Raw genomic sequence first — 22,043 nt, 5'->3', positions numbered from 1 at the left:
TAAACAGAGTTACCATATGACCCAGCAATTTCACTCCTAGGTACATACCCAAGAGAAATGAAGAAGTATGTCCAAGACAGAAACTTGTACAACAACGTGTATAGCAGCATTATTCCTATTAGCCAAAAGGTGGAAACAGCCGTAACGTCTATTAACAGATGGATGGATAAACCAATTACGGTATACATATCCAATGAAATATTATTCAGCCAAAAAAAAGAAGAGTATTGATACACACAACAACTTTGGATGAATTTCAAAAATACTGTGCAAAGTGAGAGAAGTCAGACACAAAAGGTCACATATTGTATCACTGTAACTATTGCATAATTTATTTTATAACCAGAATAGATAAATCCATAGAGACAGAAAGCAGATTAGAGGTTACCAGAGAATGAAGCAGGGAGCGTTTGGGAGTCATTACTTAATGGTATGGGGTGTTTTTAATGAAATTATGAAAGAGCTCTGAAATAGAGGAGGTAAGTACACAACGTTGTGAACACACTAAGGGCCACTAAATTGTACACTTTAGGTGGTTAATTGTGTGTTATGCAAATTTCACCTCAAATGAAAAAACAAAAAAAAAAAATCTTCAGGGTCTCATATTTGTGTTTTATATTCTACTTTAAGTTCTGTATTCATTCTAGCCTTGAATCTATTTGTAACATTTTAATCTTTTTTTTTGAAAACACAGCTTTACTGAGATACATTTCACATACAATAGAATTCACCTATTTTATGTGTATATTCTTGTGAGTTTTGGTAAATGTATACGCAGTTCAGCAACCAAAACCACAATCAAATTTTAGACAACATTCCACACCCCCAAAAGTTCCTTCGAGTCTTTTTTTACAGTCCATTCCCAACCCCTGGTTTTCTGTCATTAAAATCTGCCTTTTCTAGCCATATAAAATCCTAGAAAAGGCAGAATTATAATGACAGATGTTTCATACGAATGGAATTATGCAGTATTCGATCCTATATGCCTGGTTTCCTTCACTTAGAGAGTATTTGAGGTCCATTTATGTTGTTTTACGTATCAGTTTGTTCCTTTAAATTTTTCAATAATTTACCACATTAAGTTTATCCATTTACAAGGTGAGATCACTAGATAATTTTTAATTTTCAGCTACTATAAACAAAGCTGCTATGAATATTTACTTGTAAGACTTTTGTACGGACATAAGTTTCCATCTCTCTTCAGTAGATATTGAGGAATGGCCTTGCTTATTTTTATGTCTAACTTTTTAACAAACTGCTGAATTTTCCAAAGTGGCTGAGCCATTTTCCATTCTCACCAGTAATGTATGAGGGCTCCAGTTGCTCCACATTCTTGGCCAACACTTAGTATTGTGAATTTTTTTAATTACAGTCATTCTATATGGTGTATACTGGTTCTTCGTGTGGTCTTAATTTGAGTTTCCCTAATGACTAATGATGCTCAGCTTCTTTTCATGTATTTATTAAACTTTGTATATCTTCTTTTGTGAACTGTCTATTTGAATCTTTTGTCCATTTTTAATGAGTTGTCTTCCAATTATTGAATTCTAAGAGCTGTTTAAATATTCTTTGTAGGTATATGTTTTGCAAATATTTTCTCCCAATTTGTAGCTTGCCATTTGATTTAATTAATATCATCTTTTGAGAAGCAAAGTTTTTAATCCTGATGATGTCCAATTATCAACATTTGCACTTTCGTATCCTAAGAAATCTTTGCTTAACCCAAGTTTACAAAGATTTTCTTCTACTTCCTTTTAGAATTTTTGATGTTATTTAACTCTTTTGTTTAGGACTATGATCCACTTAGAACTTTCTGTGTATATAATATGAGGTAAGGGTTAATGTTCACATTTTTTTTCCTTATAGATAATTCGTTATTTCAGTATCTTATATTTAAAAGACTATCTTTTCCCCATTGAATTACCTCGGTAACTTTGTCAAAAATCAATTAAGCTTATAAGTGTGAGTTTATCTTTGGAATCTGAATTCTATTCCATTTTCTACTGACTATTTTTTCCTGACTTCGGGTCACACTCTCCTATTTCTTTACATGCCCAGTAATCTAATTAAAAACCAGGCATTGTACGTCATATATTATAGTGACTCTCTATTCTACGAGGGTGAGTCAAAAATTATCCACATTCTGGCTGTAGAATTTATTTTAACTAACTTTTAAGAAAAGACAAATACATCATTTTTCGACATAATCTCCCTGCTTTTCAAAACACCTTGTCCATCTGTCAACAAGCTTTCGTATTCCCTCCTTAAAAAATGAGGGAATTAAAACATTAAAAAATGTTTTAGGCTGAGCTGTGAGCGATGAATGTACCACTGTCTTCACTTCTTCAGAAGTGAATCTTGTCCTTGTAGGGAAGCTTTCAGGGGACCAAACAGGTGAAAGTCTGATGGAGCAAGATCAGCACTATAGGGAGGATGCTTTAAGACCTCAAAATGAAGTAATCCACGACAGACTTAGGTTTCAAAAAGTCTGTGTGAGATGGGTACCGAAACAACTCACGGAAGAGCATAAACAGAAGCGTTTGGATATCTGCACACAAAATTTGGACCGACACTCTAAGGAAGGTAAAACCTTCTTATAAAGAATCATTACTGGTGACGAGACATGGACTCATCACTAGGAGCCTGAGAGTAAAACGGCAGAGTATGAAATGGAAACATCCTCAATCACCAACCAGGAAAAAGTTCAAAAGTCAGACATCAGCTGGAAAATTGATCTTTCTGGGATTCTCAAGGGCCAGTATTGGAACATTATGAGGAAAAAGATTCAACAATCAATAGTGCTCATTACACTGAGATGCTTATTGAAGAGCTGAAGCCTAAACTTTGGATTAAACGCAGAGGACCGCTATCCAAGGCACTGTGATCCTGCACGGCAATGCACGTCCACACACTTCTGCCCACACTGTCGACACTGCAAAATCTTTATTTCGAGGTCTTAAAGCATCTTCCCTATAGTCCTGATCTTGCTCCATCGGACTTTCACCTGTTTGGTCCCCTGAAAGCAGCCCTATGAGGATGAAGTTTCACTTCTGAAGAAGTGAAGACAGTGGTGTATTCGTGGCTCACAGCTCAGCCTAAAACATTTTTCAATGTTTTAATTCCCTCATTTTTTAAGGAGGGAATATGAAAGCTTGTTGACAGATGGACAAAGTGTATTGAAAAGCAGGGAGATTATGTCGAAAAATGATGTATTTGTCTTTTCTAAAAGTTAATTAAAATAAATTCTGCACCTAGAGTATGGATAATTTTTGACTCACCCTTGTATTTTGTTCTTCTGAAATTTGACGGTTTCCTGTTTTAATTTATGATACACTTACTTGCCTGGACACAAGCTGAAAAATCTGTTTCTATGTAGAGAGCTGAAATTTTTGCTCAGTGGGGTTTTATTTGTTTCTTTCTTTTGCGTGGATCTCTGGGGAATCTCTCCTGTTCCTGCATAGCTTTGTGATCGGCCAATGATTTCAACAGAGATTATACCCAACTCAAGTCAGTGAAGCTTCCATCCTCTGATGCCCAACCTGTGAATGGGTTCAAGAATTCATTCAAATTTGCAGCAAATAAAGTCTCCCCAGGCTTTCAGTTTTGCTCGCACTTTCTAGATATCCCATGTGCACAGGTCTTTTTCTCACTCATCCGTGAATGTGCGGAGAGTGTATTATCTCAGCCCTTCTACAGCTCTCTCGCTTTCAAAATCTCCCCCTTAAATTGCTAGCTGCTCTGTACTCTCCTGAACCAAACCAGCCAGTAAACCTGTGAGTTTTTCACACCAGATCTGGGGGGATGGGAACATCTTCAGGCAAGAAACATCTTACCCAAGGCAGGAGCAGTTTTTAATAAGTAAATATTTTCAAGTTCTTTGCCATCTTTGATCATTTTTGAAATGGTTACATTTAACAATTTTTTCCATATCCCAATATTTTTCCAAGTTCCCAATATTAAAACTTTTAATAAAATTTTTGTACTATTACTTTTTTTGAACTGAGAATCATTCAACCAACTTAGGCAGGCATTCATTAGTGTAAGTAGAATCTTAACCATATTTTAAGTACTAATGCATATGTTATCATTATCTCATTTATCATTACATGAAATCAAATGAATTACATCAAAAATGAATCAACAACTGCAGGAAAAAAATTTCTCATTTGCAAACATTGTAGCCTTGGTTTATTAATTCCACTAATACATTACCTTTCTGGAAAATTTTTAAATACATAAAGTTTTTTCGATGAAAGAGCAAATTCAATTTAGACCCACACCCCCTAGCAAAAAAAAAAAAAAAAAGCATTACTGAGTACCTCTCTTGAAATGTAGAGTGCATTTGAATCTTCAGAAAATTACCTTGAAGGCTGCTAAACAATGAAGGCTCAGTAAGGCCATCACGACTGCCAGAAGGACGGTGGCTAAGTTCCGAGCGTCCCATATGGTCTCTACCAGAGGAATACTGCCCACCTGCCAGTCATAGCACAGGGTAACAGGTGCAAGCAGAAGCCACACGTTGAAGGCCAGGAGGTAGGAATACGTAAGGAATCTACAAAGAGAGGAAGAGTCACTGAAACTCAACTCGAGATCCATGACATTTTGCAAACATTCATTCACCACGTTTCTATTAAACAGCATTTCTATAGTATCGATGTTATAGAAAAGACAAGGTAAGATGGAAAGACATTCATTCATTTAGTCTTTCAGTTGATCATTTTGGAATACATCTAATAGCTACTAGTCACTGTGGTATGTGCTGGCCTTTCAATGATGAATAAGACCGAGTTTCCATGACCTATGTTTAAAAATTATCATATAAATAAATATATAACAACTGAGATAAATGGTATAAAAGAAAAGTTTGATGAAAGTATATGACTTGAAATGCTGCCCTGTTGGGTACAATTCCCTGGGGAAGGAACATTTGCGCTGTCCCTTTTTAACAGTGCCCAAAATCCTGTAGTAGACATGAAAATATTAACCATTTTATAGCAGAATTATCCATGTTGAACTATTTCAAAAAAATTGAAATATTTATGGTAGGGAGATGAAGAATCTTATTCACATACCGAGGGGTTAGCCTTTAAGAGGACGGAAGAACAGCTGTCCTTGACAATAAGACAAGAATAGCCAGGTGGACCTAGGGAAGGAAAACTGCGAATGGGGATGTTACCCCTGTTTCCTGGCTGTGTCTAGGCACTAAGGCATTCTAACTTACCCCCTTACTTTCAGCACAGAAGAAACAGAATTTATTTTAATTTTTTCAGTAAACTCAAATTCATTAAGTTGTATTCTAGAACCCTGAAAACTGCAGGACTTACAGCACATAACAAAATCCATCCAAACCTCTGCACTAGGGGATGGCCAAACTCTAGGATGGCTCTAGCAGCATGAGGCCATGGCCCTGGGATGACCCCAGCGCCTCCATTAAAATGCCTGCCTGAGAAAGGTCATCATTGCCAGGAGAATTTACCCTTTTTTTAGCTAATCCCTGACAAAGACCCCTGACCTCCCTTTCTTAAACCATTTACTACCAAGGACTTACAAGTGGGACTATGTATCTCTTACAAGTCAGAAGTCCTTCTCAAGGACCTGGGAGTTGTTCCTCTACTATGTAATCATAAGCAGGACAGAGGGTCTCCCAGACTGTGGGGGTGGGTACAGACGCCTAACTCTCATAACTAGCGGACACAGCCAAAACGCACTTAGACGATCGATCCTTGGTAATTTTTTACTTCTCTGACTACCAAGCCCCATTTTGTGCCCTTCCCCCATTCTCTCTTTAAAATTCCCAGTCCCCGCTGCACAAATCAGAATGGAGCTCAGCTCTTTCCTGAACTCTCAGTAGTTACTGCATAAAGTGTGTTCTTACTGCTCTGATATCCAGCTGTGTTTACCTGTGGCACTCCACATGGGACTAAACCAAAGAACTAAGATAAACCCCCTGTCCTCAAGGAATGTAAAACCCAATAGTGAAAATAAGATATACAGAATTAAAGAGGTAAAAGGAGGTGAGTGCCATGAGGGTTCAGGATGTGAAGAGAAGACTTCCCTCATCGTTAGATCCTTCTGAAGGATATCTTGGATGGGCAAAGAGGTTGGATCAGATAATTTCTATGGATAATTACTTTCCAATGTTAAGAGTCAACTCACCTTGAATTCCTCTCAGTAAGCAGCTCTGGTTTAGAACCCCTTCCCATACCTTTCCAAGTTCTCTCCTTTCCTTTCCTCCTCTCCCTCCAAGGCGGGCAGCAGAAAAACCATCAGCAATGACAGCAGAGGCTCAGCCTCCACTCTGAAGCCCCAACAGAGAAACGGGTCAGAGATTTCAATGGTGTTTCTCAACACTGCCCTCTCTGTTGCTATTTTAAATAAAATATTAATTGTACAGATAATAGATTCAGGCAATGATTATAAATGGCTGCTGAAATTATTAGGGGAAAAGCTGATGGCGTATTTTACAATGGATGGATCAGGCTAAATCAGGTGCCTAGAACTAACTAATTAATTCTAACATCACAGAAAGGGACAGTAACAGCCAGAGTCCTCCTGATGGACACACACACACCACCATCTATGAAGCAGTCTCGTCAAATAAAAAAGAAACTCGAATCTAACCAAGCCCTTTATTACCAGTTTACATCAAATACAGAAAACACCAAAACACGTTCAATAATACCACAGCGAGGCAACGTGTTAACTCCAGCATGTTACAAGTTTCATGGAACAAATGACTGCAGTTTCTTCAACAAATACATTGCAATGGGAGGGGAAAAAAAGGGGAGAGGGCACCTATAAATTGAGACTTAAGAGAGACATCAAACAAAGTGTAGATTTTGTTTTGCTGCTAATTCAAACCACTATTAAAAATAACTTCTTATGAGACAGAAAAAACTGAAATGCTGATTGGATATAAGATAATAGAGAATCATTGTTAATTTCCAAAGTGTGATAACAGCATGGTGGTTCTGTCCTTTAAGGGTCCTTGTCTTTTAGAAGTACGTACAAAAATATACATATTTGAAGTGAGATGATGTCTGGGATTTGCTACAAAATGATGGTTCGAAGTAACAGGGAAGAACTGGGTGAGGGTATGAATAAAACAAGATTGGCCATGAACTATGATTGTTGAAACTGGATAAGGGGCATGTGGGGGTTCTTTATGCCATTTTCTTTACTCTTGTTCATATTCAATATTTTTCATAATAAAAACAATTTTTAAGTAGTGGTAAAGGCAACAGAATTCCACCAGGGATCCTTTCTTGTCTTATGCCTGGTTGCAGCTTGACCATGGAACAGTTGCAAACACTATGCAGAAACTTTTATTTTAATGTTCAGTTCACATTTTGACCTTGCCCTGCAAGTTGTTTTCAGTCTTTTATATCTTCTAGACTTGCAATACCATACTGACAAAAAACAAATATTAAGAATAACATTTTTTTAAAGTTACAATCTCAACGGTGTTACTTACATATTTTTTTAAAAGCTCAACTGTGACTTTTCACATAGATTAAAACCAAAACAGGTTAAAAAAAGAAAAGTAAACCACAGAACTAAAAGAAACTTCCCCCTCCTATAACACTAGGAAGGTCAGAACTATTAACTCAACCCAAGACTATTAACTTAAACCTCCTTAATTTTTGTTGAGGTATAGTTGATTTATAATATTATATTAGTTCATGTGTACAACACAGTGATTCAAAAATTTTATAGATTATACTCCATTTAAAGTTATTATAAAATACTGGCTATAGTCCCTGTGCTGTGCAATGTCTCCCTGTAGCTTATTTATTTTATACACAGTAGTTTGCATCTCTTAATTCACCATCCCTAAATTGCCCCTCCCCCATCTCTCTCCCTACTGGTAACCATTAGTTTGCTCTCTATGTCTGTGAGTCTGTTTCTGTTTTATTTGTTCATTTGTTTTATATTTTAGATATCACATATAAGTGATGATATATAGTATTTGTATTTCTCTGACTTATTTCACCAAGCATAATCCCCTCTAGGACCATCTAAGTTGTTGCAAATGGCAAAATTCTATTCTTTTTTATGACTAAGTAATATTCCATTGTACATATACACCATGGATTCTTTATCCATTCACCTGTTGATGGACACTTAGGTTGCTTCTATATCTTGGTTATTGTAAAAAATACTACCATGAACACTGGGGTGCATGTATCTTTTCAACTTAGTGTTTTTGGTTTTTTTGTGATATTGAATATATGCCTAGGAATGGAACTGCCCTTTTTAATACATATATATTTTCTCCAGAAGCTCAGAGACATCCACCTACCTTTTGTGCATATGAATTCAGATAAATGTTGTAAGTAAACTCTTCAAATACAGTTTGAAATACTGAAAAAGCATTGGAAAATTTTTGCAAATTTAAGCACAAAGAAGCCACTTGGAATCACGCCAAAAGCTAATCACATTTGAGGGGGCTAGTTGAGCTAGCTGTAATCAGCAACTGATGTATTTCTTTTCAACTCACTGACTATGAATTACACATTTCAAACTAATCACTTTATTTCTGCTAAAATTTCAGAAATAAAACAGTCTGTTGAATCTCTCTGTCCTGCTGGGTTTTCTTTTTTAAAACAGGGGCAAAAATAAAATGAATTATTTACCAATTTTCTACCATGAATTCCAACAGGAGGAAAGCTACTAGAATATCTGGCCAACAAAATGGAATATACAGCACAAAAAGCCAGGAGTTCAGCTTAACCAATTTAGTCATGTATTTTCATCGATAAGCCAGGAACGAATGAAGAGGTTTCAGGACAAAACACAGGAGAGGGAAAATGAGGCCGGTGGGGAACTAATCAAATTGTGGTGCTCTTTAAATCTAACTCCTGGGCTTCCCTCGTGGCGCAGTGGTTAAGAATCCTCCTGCCAATGCAGCGGACACGGGTTCTATGCCTGGGCTGGGAAGATTCCACGTGCCGTGGAGCAACTAAGCCTGTGAGCCACAACTATCGAGCCTGCATGCCACAACTACTGAAGCCTGTGCGCCTAGAGCCCATGCTCCTCAACAAAAGAAGCCACCACAATGAGAAGCCACGCACCACAATGAAGAGTAGCCCCCGTTTGCCACAACTAGAGAAAGCCTGTGTGCAGCAACGAAGACCCAATGCAGCCAAAAATATTAATTAATTTTAAAAAATCTAAATCTTGATTTTAATCGAGAAAAAAATTTAGCATTAACTGCTAAAATATACATAGATTCTGTTCTTTGTCTTTGAAAAAACCTTTTTGGCTAAGAAATAACATGAGCCTAACATATTTCCCTGTCCTAGGAAGACGCCTATGATAGGTATATATGAAAAAATCATGCACTGCAAGCAGACACGTGCAGCACTTGTTTTATATTAAAATGTTTTACTTTCCTCTACAAAATCCCCCATCATTTCATAAATACAGGACATTGGGTGCACTGTATACACACTGCACCCTCTAGGGAAGGGCACTGGCTAACCCTGTATAGCCACAGTGTAAGCCACAGTACCTCCAGCATGGAGCACCCCACCTTGCCCTGACTCTACGTCTGTCCACTGGGTTCTGGGGATCTATCTTGCCCCTCCCTAGGCGGTCCCTGATTTCCATTCTCACAACTCCTGTATTCCACTGATGCTTCAAAAGGGTCTCCACAGTCTCACAGCGTCGCAGCAACAATAACAGGCCTTTGTATTTAGAACCTGCTTACGTCATCACCACCGTCTTCTCCTGCTTATGACCCTCTCTGGGACGAGGCAAAGAAAGCCATTTTCTGAACGAAGTTCTCAATGAACAGGAGACCCTCACCTGAATTCAATAAATGTTGAATAATTACTCTGTGCAGTTTTACAGGTGCTGAAGGGTGATGAGAGCTAGCTCCCGGCCTCCACAAGGACATTTCCATGGCATCGGTGGTGAGAAGACTTGCACACATTTCATGGCTAAGTAACAGTGAAATACAGACACCGAATTTCAATGGAGTTCTAAGAAATGACAGACTAATGAAAAACAGAGGATTAAGAAATGCCCTCCTAGAATCTATGCAGAATTTAAATGGGTGGAAAGATGGCAGATAGAGAATCCAGGCAGGATCCCCAAACAAAAATGGCTTCAAATCCTAAATGAACATGACATTTTTTGAGGACAGTTAAAAATACGGGTAAATTAAAGTACAGAATTAAAAGTGTGTAATATACAAATGATAAAATGACTCGCTAAAATGTCTAAAATGACAAATATTATGCCAAGTGTTGGTGAGGATGTGGAGAAACTGGAACTTTGAAACACTACTGTGAATTGATTATAGCATGTTGGAGCAATTCAGGCAGTTTCATTACAGTAGAATAAATGCACACTTCATGATCTAGCAATTCTACTCCTAAGTTCCTACCCAACGGTGCAATACACGTACGTCAACCAAAAGGCATTTACAAGATGGTTCGTAGCTGCACTATTATTTTTTTAATTAATTAATTAACTAATTTATTTATTGGCTGTGTTGGGCCCTCGCTGCTGCATGCAGGCTTTCTCTATTTGCGGTAAGCAGGGGCCACTCTTCGTTGTGGTGCACGGGCTCCTCATTGCCGTGGCTTCTCCCGTTGTGGAGCATGGGCTCCAGGCGCATGAATTTCAGTAGTTGTGGCACACAGGCTCAATAGTTGTGGCTCACGGGCTCTAAAGCACAGGCTCAATAGTTGTGGCGCACTGGCTTAGTTGCTCCGCAGCATGTGGGATCTTCCTGGAGCAGGGATCAAACCCATGTCCCCTGTATTGGCAGGTGGATTCTTAACCATTGCACCACCTAGGAAGTCCCCTGGACTATTATTTTTAAAAAATTTTTATTGAAGTATAGTTGATTTACAATGTTTCAGGTATACATCAAACTGATTTAGTTATATAAATGTATGTGTGTATATGTGTGTGTGTGTATATGTGTATGTGTGTATACGTTCTTTTCCATTATGGTTTATTAGAGGTATTGAATATAGTTCCCTGTGCTACACAGTGGGTCTTTGTTGTTTACCTATTTTGTATATAGGAGTGTGTATCTGTTAATCCCAAATTCCTAATTTATCCCTCCCACCTTTCCCCTTTAGTGGTAACCATAAGTTTGTTTTCCATGTCTGTGAGAGTCTATTTCTCTTTTGTAAATAAGCTCATTTGTATCATTTTTTTACATTTCACATATAAGTGATATTATATGGTATTTGTCCTTCTCTGTCTGACTTTCTTCACTTAGTATGATAATCTCTAGGTCCCTCCACGTTGCTGCAAATGGCATTATTTCATTCTTTTTTACGGCTGAGTAACATTCCAGTGTGTGCGTGTGTGTCCCCTCCTCTGGCAGTGGACGTTTAGGTTGTTTCCATGTCTTGGGCAGCACTATTATTAACAGCTCTAAACTAGAAACAACCCAGATGTCCATCTACAATAACATCAGTCCCTCTATCGTTGTATTTCCATTGACTGGAAATCCACTCAGCAATGAGGACGAATGCAACAACATGGGTGAATGTCACAACGGGTAACGTGGAACAAAAACAGATGACACAAAGGAAAAGGAAACCAAGGAAAAGCACTTATCGACCAGGATGCGGTGACTGGACGTAGGACCTGACCCCCAGCACACGGGGCTGGCACAGAAAGCCACAGGCAGTCCCAGCTGAATGGCTGGTGTGGAAGCTTGTCTACGGCCCTCATCCCTTAGCTCCCTGGTGGCAACAGAGCAGAAGGTGCCCAACAAGTGCTGTGGCCTGCCCTCAGGGCATGCCATCGTGGGGCAAAGGCTCATAAGTAGAACTGAATCCCTGATGCTTTCGTACCTGGGGACAGAGATGGAAGACCATTTCCAACTACTCATGAAATAGCAAGAGACACGCAAGGGGCTCTCCAGCCAGTTTCTCACTGTGTTTTGTTTTTAAAGTTCTTCTGGATTATAAGGAAATGGTCTCATCAAACCAGTTAAAGGAAAAGTTATTTGTTAAATTCCCATAAGAATCAGAAGACAGGAAATTAAGAGTAAAATCAGACTTCTTAGGAACCAGAACCAGGCAGCTACAAGCAAGGTAGGCTTCTCTGCAGGTCCCAGGCTGCCCTGCCGCGCTCAGCCTCTGCTCCCCCTCCTCCCTCTGCCCAGGGGCTCCTCACTGGTGCTTCTTATAATTGCGGCTAAAACACGGCCACCGGGCTGCCCAGCTCTCCTTTCCTCCTGCCTTCACACACCTGTCGCTGTGGTCTTCAGAGCCTCACTCTCAGCTTTCAAGTTCCTGAGAGCAGCCCCTGACTGGCTCACTTCATCTTTTGGAATCAACTCTCACAGGTTGGCCGAACTCCAATTCCTGATCTTTCAGGTCCCAAAGAAGGTGTCACTTCTTCTGGCAGCTTTCCCTGTGCGCCCCCCGCCCCCCCCCCCACACACCGGGCCAGGCTGGGGTCCCCGATATGAGCTTCCGCTGCCTCGGGGATCACACGCTGCCCTGTAACGTCCCATTAATGTGTCTGTCTTCCCACTAAAAAAGAAGCTCCTCAGGGACAGGGTGGAGTCTTAGTTATAGTTATTTCCCCAGCAACCAGCTCTTTAAATAGACAGGTTTTCAGAAATTAACCTGGTAGTAAAATAACGCCTAAAAATCTGGAAATATTTGAATTTGATACTTTTATTTTGCCCTGTGGCAACCATATATTTTTCTAGTCCCATAAAAGATAACTGACTAGGCTTCCGGTTGTCCAGGCTGGTAGCTAAAGGGCACAGACTGAAGACTCTGCCCTCATGCAGCTCCCGTGGCACCTCGTGCAGCCCCCTTGGGCACCTCGTGCGATGCTGGCTCCCGGGACACCGTTCAGCAGTGAGGAGTGTCTGAGTAAAGGCACTCACTCCCCTCACATGTCCCAGAGCATCATTATAAAGCTAGGTCAGGCTTACTTTTTCTTATTTGGCATTAAACTGCAATGAATACAGTTCAAATGAAAACTTGTCACCATGGATAAACTATACAGTGAATCTGAAATGTCACTGAGTCTCTTCGACCTTTTTAATGCACCATTAATACAGTTATCTTATGAACAAAGACAGTCTTCTCAGAGCAGAAAATATGAATTTCAACATCCAAGACAGTCAGCAACAACTTCTTACCCATTTCTCTGTAAGAAGGTAAATAATTCCTTATGCAAAATAAATATTGGGTTCATCTCTTACCTAGAGTCTGTTTCTCTCTATAAAGCATTTAACATCTTTATTTCAAACCAACATACTTTCTTCTCATCAAGCGCAGGTGTAACTTACACTGAGTACACGTACTGACTGCTGACCATACCTCAGGTGCGGTCCAGATTCCACACGGAATCCCGGTGGTCTGCTAACCAACTACATCCAGCGACACTGAACATCCACCCCCTCAGCACGTACAGCATTTTCTAGCTTACAAAATATTTACATGTAGGGATTATTGGAACCCAGCTCAGTCTCTATGAAACAGTGTTACCCTCATTCTTGCAGCAAGGGAAACAGCCTTAGAGAGGCGGACTTGTTCAATGCCCTGCGAGAGGCCCACAGGAGACTGCACACAGGACAGGGTTTTCTGGCTCCACATATAATGTAGATAACTGAAAGGAAACGTTATTGGTCAAATACTGAAATTTCACGGAGAATCACCTGCCTGAGATTCTGACTTATTCCTTGAATAGTGCAACCCGGATAAACTTGAGCTTTTATACAAACAAAAAACACAAAACCTTAAACTTTTAATGGAAGAATAGCTGACAAACTTAAAACCAGTGTGTGATCTGCTCTACAGCAAACAGATGACTGCACTGACGGAAAGGTCTGTTAGAGCAGCAGATAGCAAGAAATAGAATCCTTAAATTAAAAGCTTGGGTTTGGCGTTTTATTCATTGTGAAAAGTAATTTTTGCCTTTATGGTGCATTGTTAGTAAAAAATAAAAGAATCTTCTCTCTGATTTTTATCAGCTTCTCGTGGATTTAATTTTTTTAAGACTTTTTTTGACGTGGATCATTTCTAAAGTCTTTATTGAGTTTGTTAAAATATTGCTTCTGTTTTATGATTTGGTTTTTTGGCCACGAGGCATGTGGGATCTTAGCTCCCCGAGCAGGATGGAAACCACACCTCCTGCACTGGAAGGTGAAGTCTTAACTACTGGACCTCCAGGGACGTCCCTCATGGATTTAATGTTATAATGGAAACATAATAAGTAAGTTTAAAGGATTATATATTTTCTCCAAGCAGTAAAGTATCAATAAGTGATCCAGTCCAGCTCTTTCCAACCCTGCTCCCTAGTCCCGAGGTAGAATTTGCTGCTCCACAGGCTCCCTCTTCTGCCTTCCTTCTCTTTCCTCTTCCTTGTTCTTCTCCCCTTCAGGGTCCATGACCAATGAGAGGAATTATTATTACACAGTGTCATTCCAGGTGGGGAAACTACACTCAGTGACCTTGATCATCTCTTTCATCCCCAAACTATTTTTCTAAGAATATAATGCAAAATACACAATGGGGTTTAAAAATCAGAATAACTTCAGTTTCATTTCATGTATGAAAAGAAAAGGCCCTGCTAGTTGCTGAAGCAAGAACAGAGCAGTGCCTTTTGCCCAGCTCTCTTTAGGCAGAGAGTGGTTTTGTTTGCGTTAAAAAATAAAATAATTTAAATTTGCATTCAATTTGTTCAGAGATATGTTATGTTATGAGATAGCCCCCATGCTAGGGGCTTTAAGGGCTATAAACATTAAGTAAAACAGAGTGCCCTAAGGTTGTAACAATCAAAACCTAAGGTTTTGTGCCTGTGTGAAATTATCAACTGAAAATAGGGACAGAAAAAGAAGCTTCTTTAGAAGGAGGATGTTGAGTTCTATCTTAATCTCATTATTTCATATCTTGATGTCTTCCTAGAGAGTAATACAAGCCTTTGCCTGCATGGCTGAATAGCAGAAATAGATCTACCCCCTTAAGAAGATACATTCCACCTGCTTATCCAGGGTCACATCTCATGAAAAAACATGATTCTGAGAGGAGGCCTTATATTCCTGGAAAAATCCTATTTTATTTATTTCCTGGATTTGAAAGACAATCATTTTCAATATTAGAAAGGCTATACTTCTTCGGTCAAGCATATACTGCTTTATGTTCTGTCCCCTTCGTATCTGGTGAGACAGAAAACCAGTTACCAGGCAGCAGGCAGGCGCCTCAACAGTGAAAACAACGTTCTCTCTCCTGCAGGCTCCAGCCCTATGCCCAAGCCATGCTGAATCCGGGCTTTTGTTTTCACTTTTAATCCAAGATCTACAAAATTGAATGTCAAAGTACCACATTTCTAAAGAGACACGTGTAGACAGACGAGTAAATTCTGGGCTAAGTGAGAAGTCTCTGACAGAACAAGCTGCACACAGACCTCTTCCACCACTCCTCAAGCGCAGGTTCACCAAAACCACCGAAGCAGCATCTTTGGGATTCACAAGTGTTTCTGAGACACAGGCAGGTTTGGCAACCTGGGTGGAGTAAAATCATGAAGCTCGGGGCAGCTGAAGCCAGGGCATCATTTTGGGTGGTAATTTATCAGAAAAGTCAGGAGCACCCCCGGTCTTGGTCCCTAAAGGACATTTTTTTCAGATGGGACTAAGTTAGTCGTCACACCAAAAGGGGGAGTGCAAGAAAAATCCCTCCACCACTCGGAATCAGCTGAGTAAAACACGAGCTGTCAGACTAAAAGAAAGCACCCAAAGCAGAGGCAGAGGAAGGCTGCAGAGTACGCTGGGTCTGCTCACCTGCCAGCCCACCCGCCCTTCTCCTAGAGCCAAGCCAGGAGCCCCTGCGCCTGTTCTAGGCCCGTGCTATCCAACAGAAATATAATAAGGGCATGCATAATTTCAAGGTTTTATTAGCTAAGTTGAAAAGAGGAAAATGAAACACAGTAAATTAATTTAATAATATATTTCGTTTCAAGAATATATACTCAAAATACCACTTCAACATATATATATAATTTATGGGATATAAGCAATATAAAAGTATTAATGAGATATTTTGCATTCTTTTATTCTTACAGAATTTGTCTTCAAAATCCCGTGTATACTTTATTTACACGTACAGAGCACATCTCAATGCAGACTAGCTGGTAGCCTCACGTGGCTTGTGGCCCCCGGAGTGGACACCACATATTCAGACAGTCACTCTGGCCCTCAGCACCCCCCTCCACCTCTCCCGACACACCCTTGTTCTTGGTTTAATCTTTAATTTGGGATTCCCACTCAAAACCCATCCATAATCCTTGGCTCTAGCCCCCTTCTACATTCTAATCCAATTTCAAAATTTTCCAATCTCAGATTTCCCAAATCACTACCCTCTTTTGTTTTGGTTTTCTGTCTCTCTGTTTTAGGACATGGTTTTCATCTCCATTCACTCCCTCCTACCTCTGGTGAAAACTTCTAGCTCTTGTTTCTATAGAAACTCCATGTGAGATGGGAGGGATTTGGACGTATGAGGGCAAAATTTTCTTAAACTTGCTTGTCGAGAAAAAGTTGTGCAATCAAAATACAACATTTCTTCTGTTCTTCAACTTCTAATGAACATTTTCTTCTCAAATCAAAAGCAGAAACATGTACAATTCAACGCCATATCTTTCAGCCGACCCACACAAATCTCAATTACAGATTAAAAAAATCACTGATCGGTCACAAAGAATCAGTATCAGTTAATGCAACCTGAATGTTTGGGGTAAAATGGAAAGGTAAAAGATTAAGGGCTTGCAAATGTTGGAGAGGGTGTGGAGAAAAGGGAACTCTCCTGCACTGTTGGTGGGACTGTAAGTTGGTACAGCCACTATGGAAAACAATTTGGAGGTTCCTTAAAAAACTACAAATAGAACTACCATATGATCCAGTAATCCCACTCCTGGGCATATACCCAAAGAAAACCATAATCCCAAAAGAAATTTGTACCATAATGTTTATTGCAGCACTCTTTACAATAGCCAGGACATGGAAGCAACCGAAATGCCCATCAACAAATGAATGGATACAGAAGATGTGGCATATATATACAATGGAATATTACTCAGCTATAAAAAGGGATGAGATGGAGCTATATGTAATGAGGTGGATAGAACTACAATCTGTCATACAGAGTGAAGTAAGTCAGAAAGAGAAAGACAAATATTGTATGCTAACTCACATATACGGAATCTAAAAATGGTACTGATGAACTCAGTGACAAGAACAGGGAAGCAGATACAGGGAATGGACTGGAGAACTCGAGGTATGGGAGGGGGCGGGGGGTGAAGGGGAAACTGAGAAGAAGCGGGAGAGTAGTACAGACATATATATACTACCAACTGTAAAATAGTCAGTGGGAAGTTGTTGTATAACAAAGGGAGTCCAACTCGAGGATGGAAGATGCCTTAGAGGACTGGGGCAGGGAGGGTGGGGGGGAATCGAGGGGGGGGCGTCAAGGAAGGGAGGGAATATGGGGATATGTGTATAAAAACAGTTGATTGAACCTGGTGTACCCCCCAAAAAAATAAAATAAAATAATAATTAAAAAAAAAAAAAAAAAAAAAAGATTAAGGGCTTGCTGCCAGTGTAACCCGAATAATGATGACCCCCTCACCCCATTCTGTATAGACTGTTGATTGGACATGGCCAATGGACAAAAATTAAAAGCCAAATTATAAATGGCTTCAGAACCACTGTTAACATACACTGTATCAAAGTATAATTTAAACAATATTGAAAACATAATCCTGTACAAATACACAGTGAAGACTAAACATTTAGATAATTTATTAATAAGGGAATCAGACACTTGACAAAGTCAATTTAAAAGAGAATTTAAGTTAGGCAAAACCTTCCTAGATATAACAGCAAAGGCGTAAGTAACAAAAACCAAAACACAGATAAATTGGATTTTAACAAAATTAAAACCTTTTGTGCCTCAAAGGTCACCACCAAGAAAGTGAAACCCACAGGAAAGGTAAAAAATGTTTATAAATCATATCTAGAATATATAAATACTATATGTATAATATATAAAGAACTATTATAACTCAATAATAAAAAGACAAATAACCCAATTAAATACTGGGCAAAGGATCTGAATAGACATTTCTACAAAGAAGATATAGAAAGGGCTACTCAGCACATATAAAGATGCTCAACATCATCAGTCATCAGGGAAATGCAAATGAAAACCACAGGAAGATGTCATTTCACACCCACTTGTATGGCTATAGTTAAAACAACAATGACAACAACAAGACGGTCAGAAAGACACGTGTGGAAGAGGATGTGGAGAAACTGGAACCCTCACAGACCGCTGGCAGAAACGGAATATGGCGACACTGCTTTGGTAAGCAGTCTAGCAGTTCCTCAGAAAGTTAAATACGGAGTTAATATATATGACCTGGCAATTCCACTCCTCAGTACACACGCAAGAGAAATCAAAACAAACAAACAAAAACTTGAACGTGAATGGTCATGGCAGCATTACATGTAATAGCCAAAAAGTGCTACTGCATGGAAGCAGCCCAAATGTCCATCAACAGATGATGGTAAAATAAAAAGTGATGTGACCGCACAACAGCATACTACCGCAGAATAAAAAAGAAATAAATGTTGACATATGTATGCTACGACACGATGAATCTTGAACACATTTTACTAAGGAAAAGAAGCCCATCACTAAAGAAAGTACATGATATGGTTCCATTGATGTAACACGTCCAGAATAAGTAATTCTATACAGATAAAAAGTAGATCAATGGTGGCCTAGGGCCGGGGGACTGCGGTGAAATGGAGAGCAGCTGCTAACGGATGTGAGGTTTCTTTTTGGGGAGGTGTTCTAAATTTGATTGTGATGATGGTTGTTGCATGGCTCTATGAGGATACTAAAAACCACTGAATTGTTCACTTTAAATAGATGAACTGTATGGCGCATAAATTATATCTCAATAAAGCTGTTTTTAAATACTGATACAAATTGAGTATATATAAGAAACATATAAGTATACATATGTATCGATATGTAAATTAAATTTGAAAAACAAGTTTTCATAGTTCATGAAAAAACAAAAAGGAATGAGATTGGCAAATTAGGTACAAATTTGTTCAATATCTTTCAAGGCTATAAAACTAACATTTGAAATTTTATTTTCTACTTGAGAGAAAAGAAATAATCACACCTGTCAGATTTCCATACGTAAAATTCTAACTTGACAGTGATAAAATATAGTAAATGTAGAAAAGTCAAGCAAAGTTGTATTCCTCTAGCTTTGTTAGTCAATGCTCTCTACATGACAATAAATGCCACAGTCATCTTTTGTTTTGTTCTCATGTCTTAGAGAATTTTTCTTAATAAAGGTTTCTCCTGAGCATCACCACAATGATTCGGCATCTCAGATTTGTGAGGCAGAAAATGGCAGGGTACTTCCTGTTAGCTAAACACATGGGAACAGATCATCTAAAGGAGAAGGAATCTCAGAACTAAAGCCACGAGAAGTCACCTGAAACAAACCAAAACACAAAGAGTTGACCAAGCAACTCTTAAAACCTATTAGGATATTTTTAAAACTACAGGTAATTAATAACTCGAACAATTATTAAGGGAAGAGAAAGCTAGTTTGAAAACTCTCACCAGATAATAGTTATTATACCTACCTTAAAAGAAGATATCCTTGCAAAGATGCTATGTAAAAGTTGTTCAGTTTACAAATCCAGTAAAAGAGGTGAAGCAATGGGACTTCCCTGGTGGTCCAGGTGGTAAAGAATCCACCTAGCAATGCAGGGGATGTGGGTTCGATCCCTGGTCAGGGAACTAAGATCCCACACGCCACGGGGCAACTAAGCCAAAGTGCCTCAACTATTGAGCCTGTGCGCCTCAATTAGAGAGTCCAGGTGCCACAACTACAGATACCACACACTCTGGAACCCATGTGCCACAACTAGAGAGAAGCCTGTGCACCACAACGAAAAGCCCATGTGCCACAACTGTGACCCAATGCAGCCAAAAATAAACAAATAAATAAATAAAAAAGAAAACTAACTTACCGACCATATCTGTTAAAAAAAAGGGTGGGGGGGGGGCGCTGAAGCAATAATGAGACCAAGCGACACAGCTGACTGAGAAACCTCTGACTGGTAAAGACAGACTCACAGAGCCAGCCAAATCACAGCTAAACTGTACAGCTGACAAGAAGGAAAAACCAAAAAAAAAAAAAAAAACAGAATTGGAAACAGACTAAGGTAATCCAGTTTAAGAATCATCATTGTACCAGAGGTCAAACAATTATACAAGCAGAGCAGAAGCTTTACTCAGGAAAGGAATTAAGGACAATTTTCTAGATGCTTAAAAGAGTCAGTTGTAATGCAGCTATCTTAGAGGAATGTGAAAAGTCATTTATAGGGACTGTCACTGAAATGTCCCAAGGCATCTGTGTATTTTAAGTATGAAACACAAGAACAGAAAGATATGTGTTTTTGTTGCTGTTGTTAAGAGGAAGAATATAAAAGTGTTAGGATATTCTGTTCTATCACTTTACATTGATTGAATTGCCTAAGAATAGTCACTCAGATGGATTCACAGACAAAAAGTCCTGGATGAAATGTGTATCAGACCCCTCAGAAAAAAAAAATATGTAAATACCTTGGAAGGGAAAGGCAGAACGTGGCAAATGACTGGCCCAGGGTCCTAATTCTGCCAGAGGTTCCACCAAAGAATTTTTTTGACCACCAGCAGGAGTAAAAAAATGCAACCTGACCCCCCTGGCGGCTAAGATGGTACAGACAGGAGGGCAGTGAGCCAGAGACCAAAGGCACCTTGTCCTGACACCAAGGACAGAGGGGCAGGCACGGGTTTGCTGATGACAGAGCTAGGAACGAAACGATTGGTTGGTGAGTTGAGATCAATATGTTCTTGTTCTCCTCTGTCTGTCTCCTTTGTGCAACTTGGCTTTTGGAGACTGTACACTCGGGGAACAGGTTGGATCTAACTATAATGACAAGAATAAACGCTCAAATTCAGCAGACATGAAAGCTTGGAGGGAGACCAACTGAGGGCTAAGGGAAACAGAGCCAGAAGCAAGAACAGGATCTGGCAAAGCTGGCTTTTCCTCTGAAAGGCAGCAAATAGCTATTGAAGGAGCTGCAGAACCTGACACAATTTCTCAATGAGCTAAAAATATCCAGACAAGGAGCCCTGGAGATGTTGAAAGCCAGTGAAAGAAACCCAAAAAGGACAAGCAGATTGCAATATTAACAAAAAGCTGGGCTACAGATGTCAAGCTTAATGAATGGACAAATTAAACAATATTTTGAAAAATATAAAACATAAGCAACAATTTATGTCTCTAGACTACCTCAAAGGGATAAGCCAACACTAGAGGCTGTATACCATATGGTTTCTGAAGCATATTCAAGATTTCTTTTAATTCAAATAGATGTTGCAAGTAATGAAAACAATTGTGGGGACTTCCCTGGTGGCACAGTGGTTGAGAATCTGCCTGCCAATGCAGGGGACAGGGGTTCAATCCCTGGGCCAGGAATATCCTGCATGCCACAGAGCAACTAAGCCCGTACACCACAGCTACTGAGCCTGAACTCTAGAGCCCGCGAGCCACAACTACTGAAGCCCACACACCTAGAGCCCGTGCTCCGCAACAAGAGAAGCCACCGCAATGAGAAGCCCATGCACCACAGCGAAGAGTAGCCCCTGCTCGCTGCAACTAGAGGAAGCCCGCTCACAGCAAAAAAGACCCAATGCAGATAAAAAAAAAATTAATTTAAAAAAAGCAATTGTGACATATTTATTCTAAAAATGGGTCAATCAAATTGGAAGGTATCCTTTTTTTCTTTTTTAAGTTTTTGGCCACACCCCACAGTATGTGGGAATCTCAGTTCCCCGACCAGGGATCAAATCCACACCTCCTACATTGGAAGGCAGAGTCTTTGTTTTATTTGAATCTTTATTGGAGTATAATAGCTTTACACTGTTGTGCCAGTTTCCGCTGTACAACAAAGCAAATCAGCTGTATTTATACACATA

General features: G+C 39.5%; 1 protein-coding gene across 6 annotated transcripts in view; it reads right to left on the bottom strand.

The window, feature by feature from the left end:
* The window catches only part of TMTC1 (transmembrane O-mannosyltransferase targeting cadherins 1), a 264,322-nt gene that overhangs the window by 120,593 nt on the left and 121,686 nt on the right, over window positions 1-22,043 (bottom strand). For 5 of the 6 annotated variants that reach the window (XM_057702301.1, XM_057702302.1, XM_057702303.1 and 2 more), the window contains one exon: window positions 4,363-4,552. The exons of the other annotated variant lie outside the window; for it this stretch is intronic. In XM_057702301.1, coding sequence (XP_057558284.1) covers window positions 4,363-4,552 — 190 coding nt within the window. The remainder of the gene's footprint in view (window positions 1-4,362; window positions 4,553-22,043) is intronic. 6 annotated transcript variants of the gene reach the window in all.

The sequence above is a fragment of the Hippopotamus amphibius genome, chromosome 12 (genome assembly GCF_030028045.1).
Source record: "Hippopotamus amphibius kiboko isolate mHipAmp2 chromosome 12, mHipAmp2.hap2, whole genome shotgun sequence".
NCBI classification, from domain to species: domain Eukaryota; kingdom Metazoa; phylum Chordata; class Mammalia; order Artiodactyla; family Hippopotamidae; genus Hippopotamus; species Hippopotamus amphibius.
The sequence above is the reverse complement of the archived record's forward strand: the minus strand, read 5'-3'. Positions and strand labels throughout refer to the sequence as shown.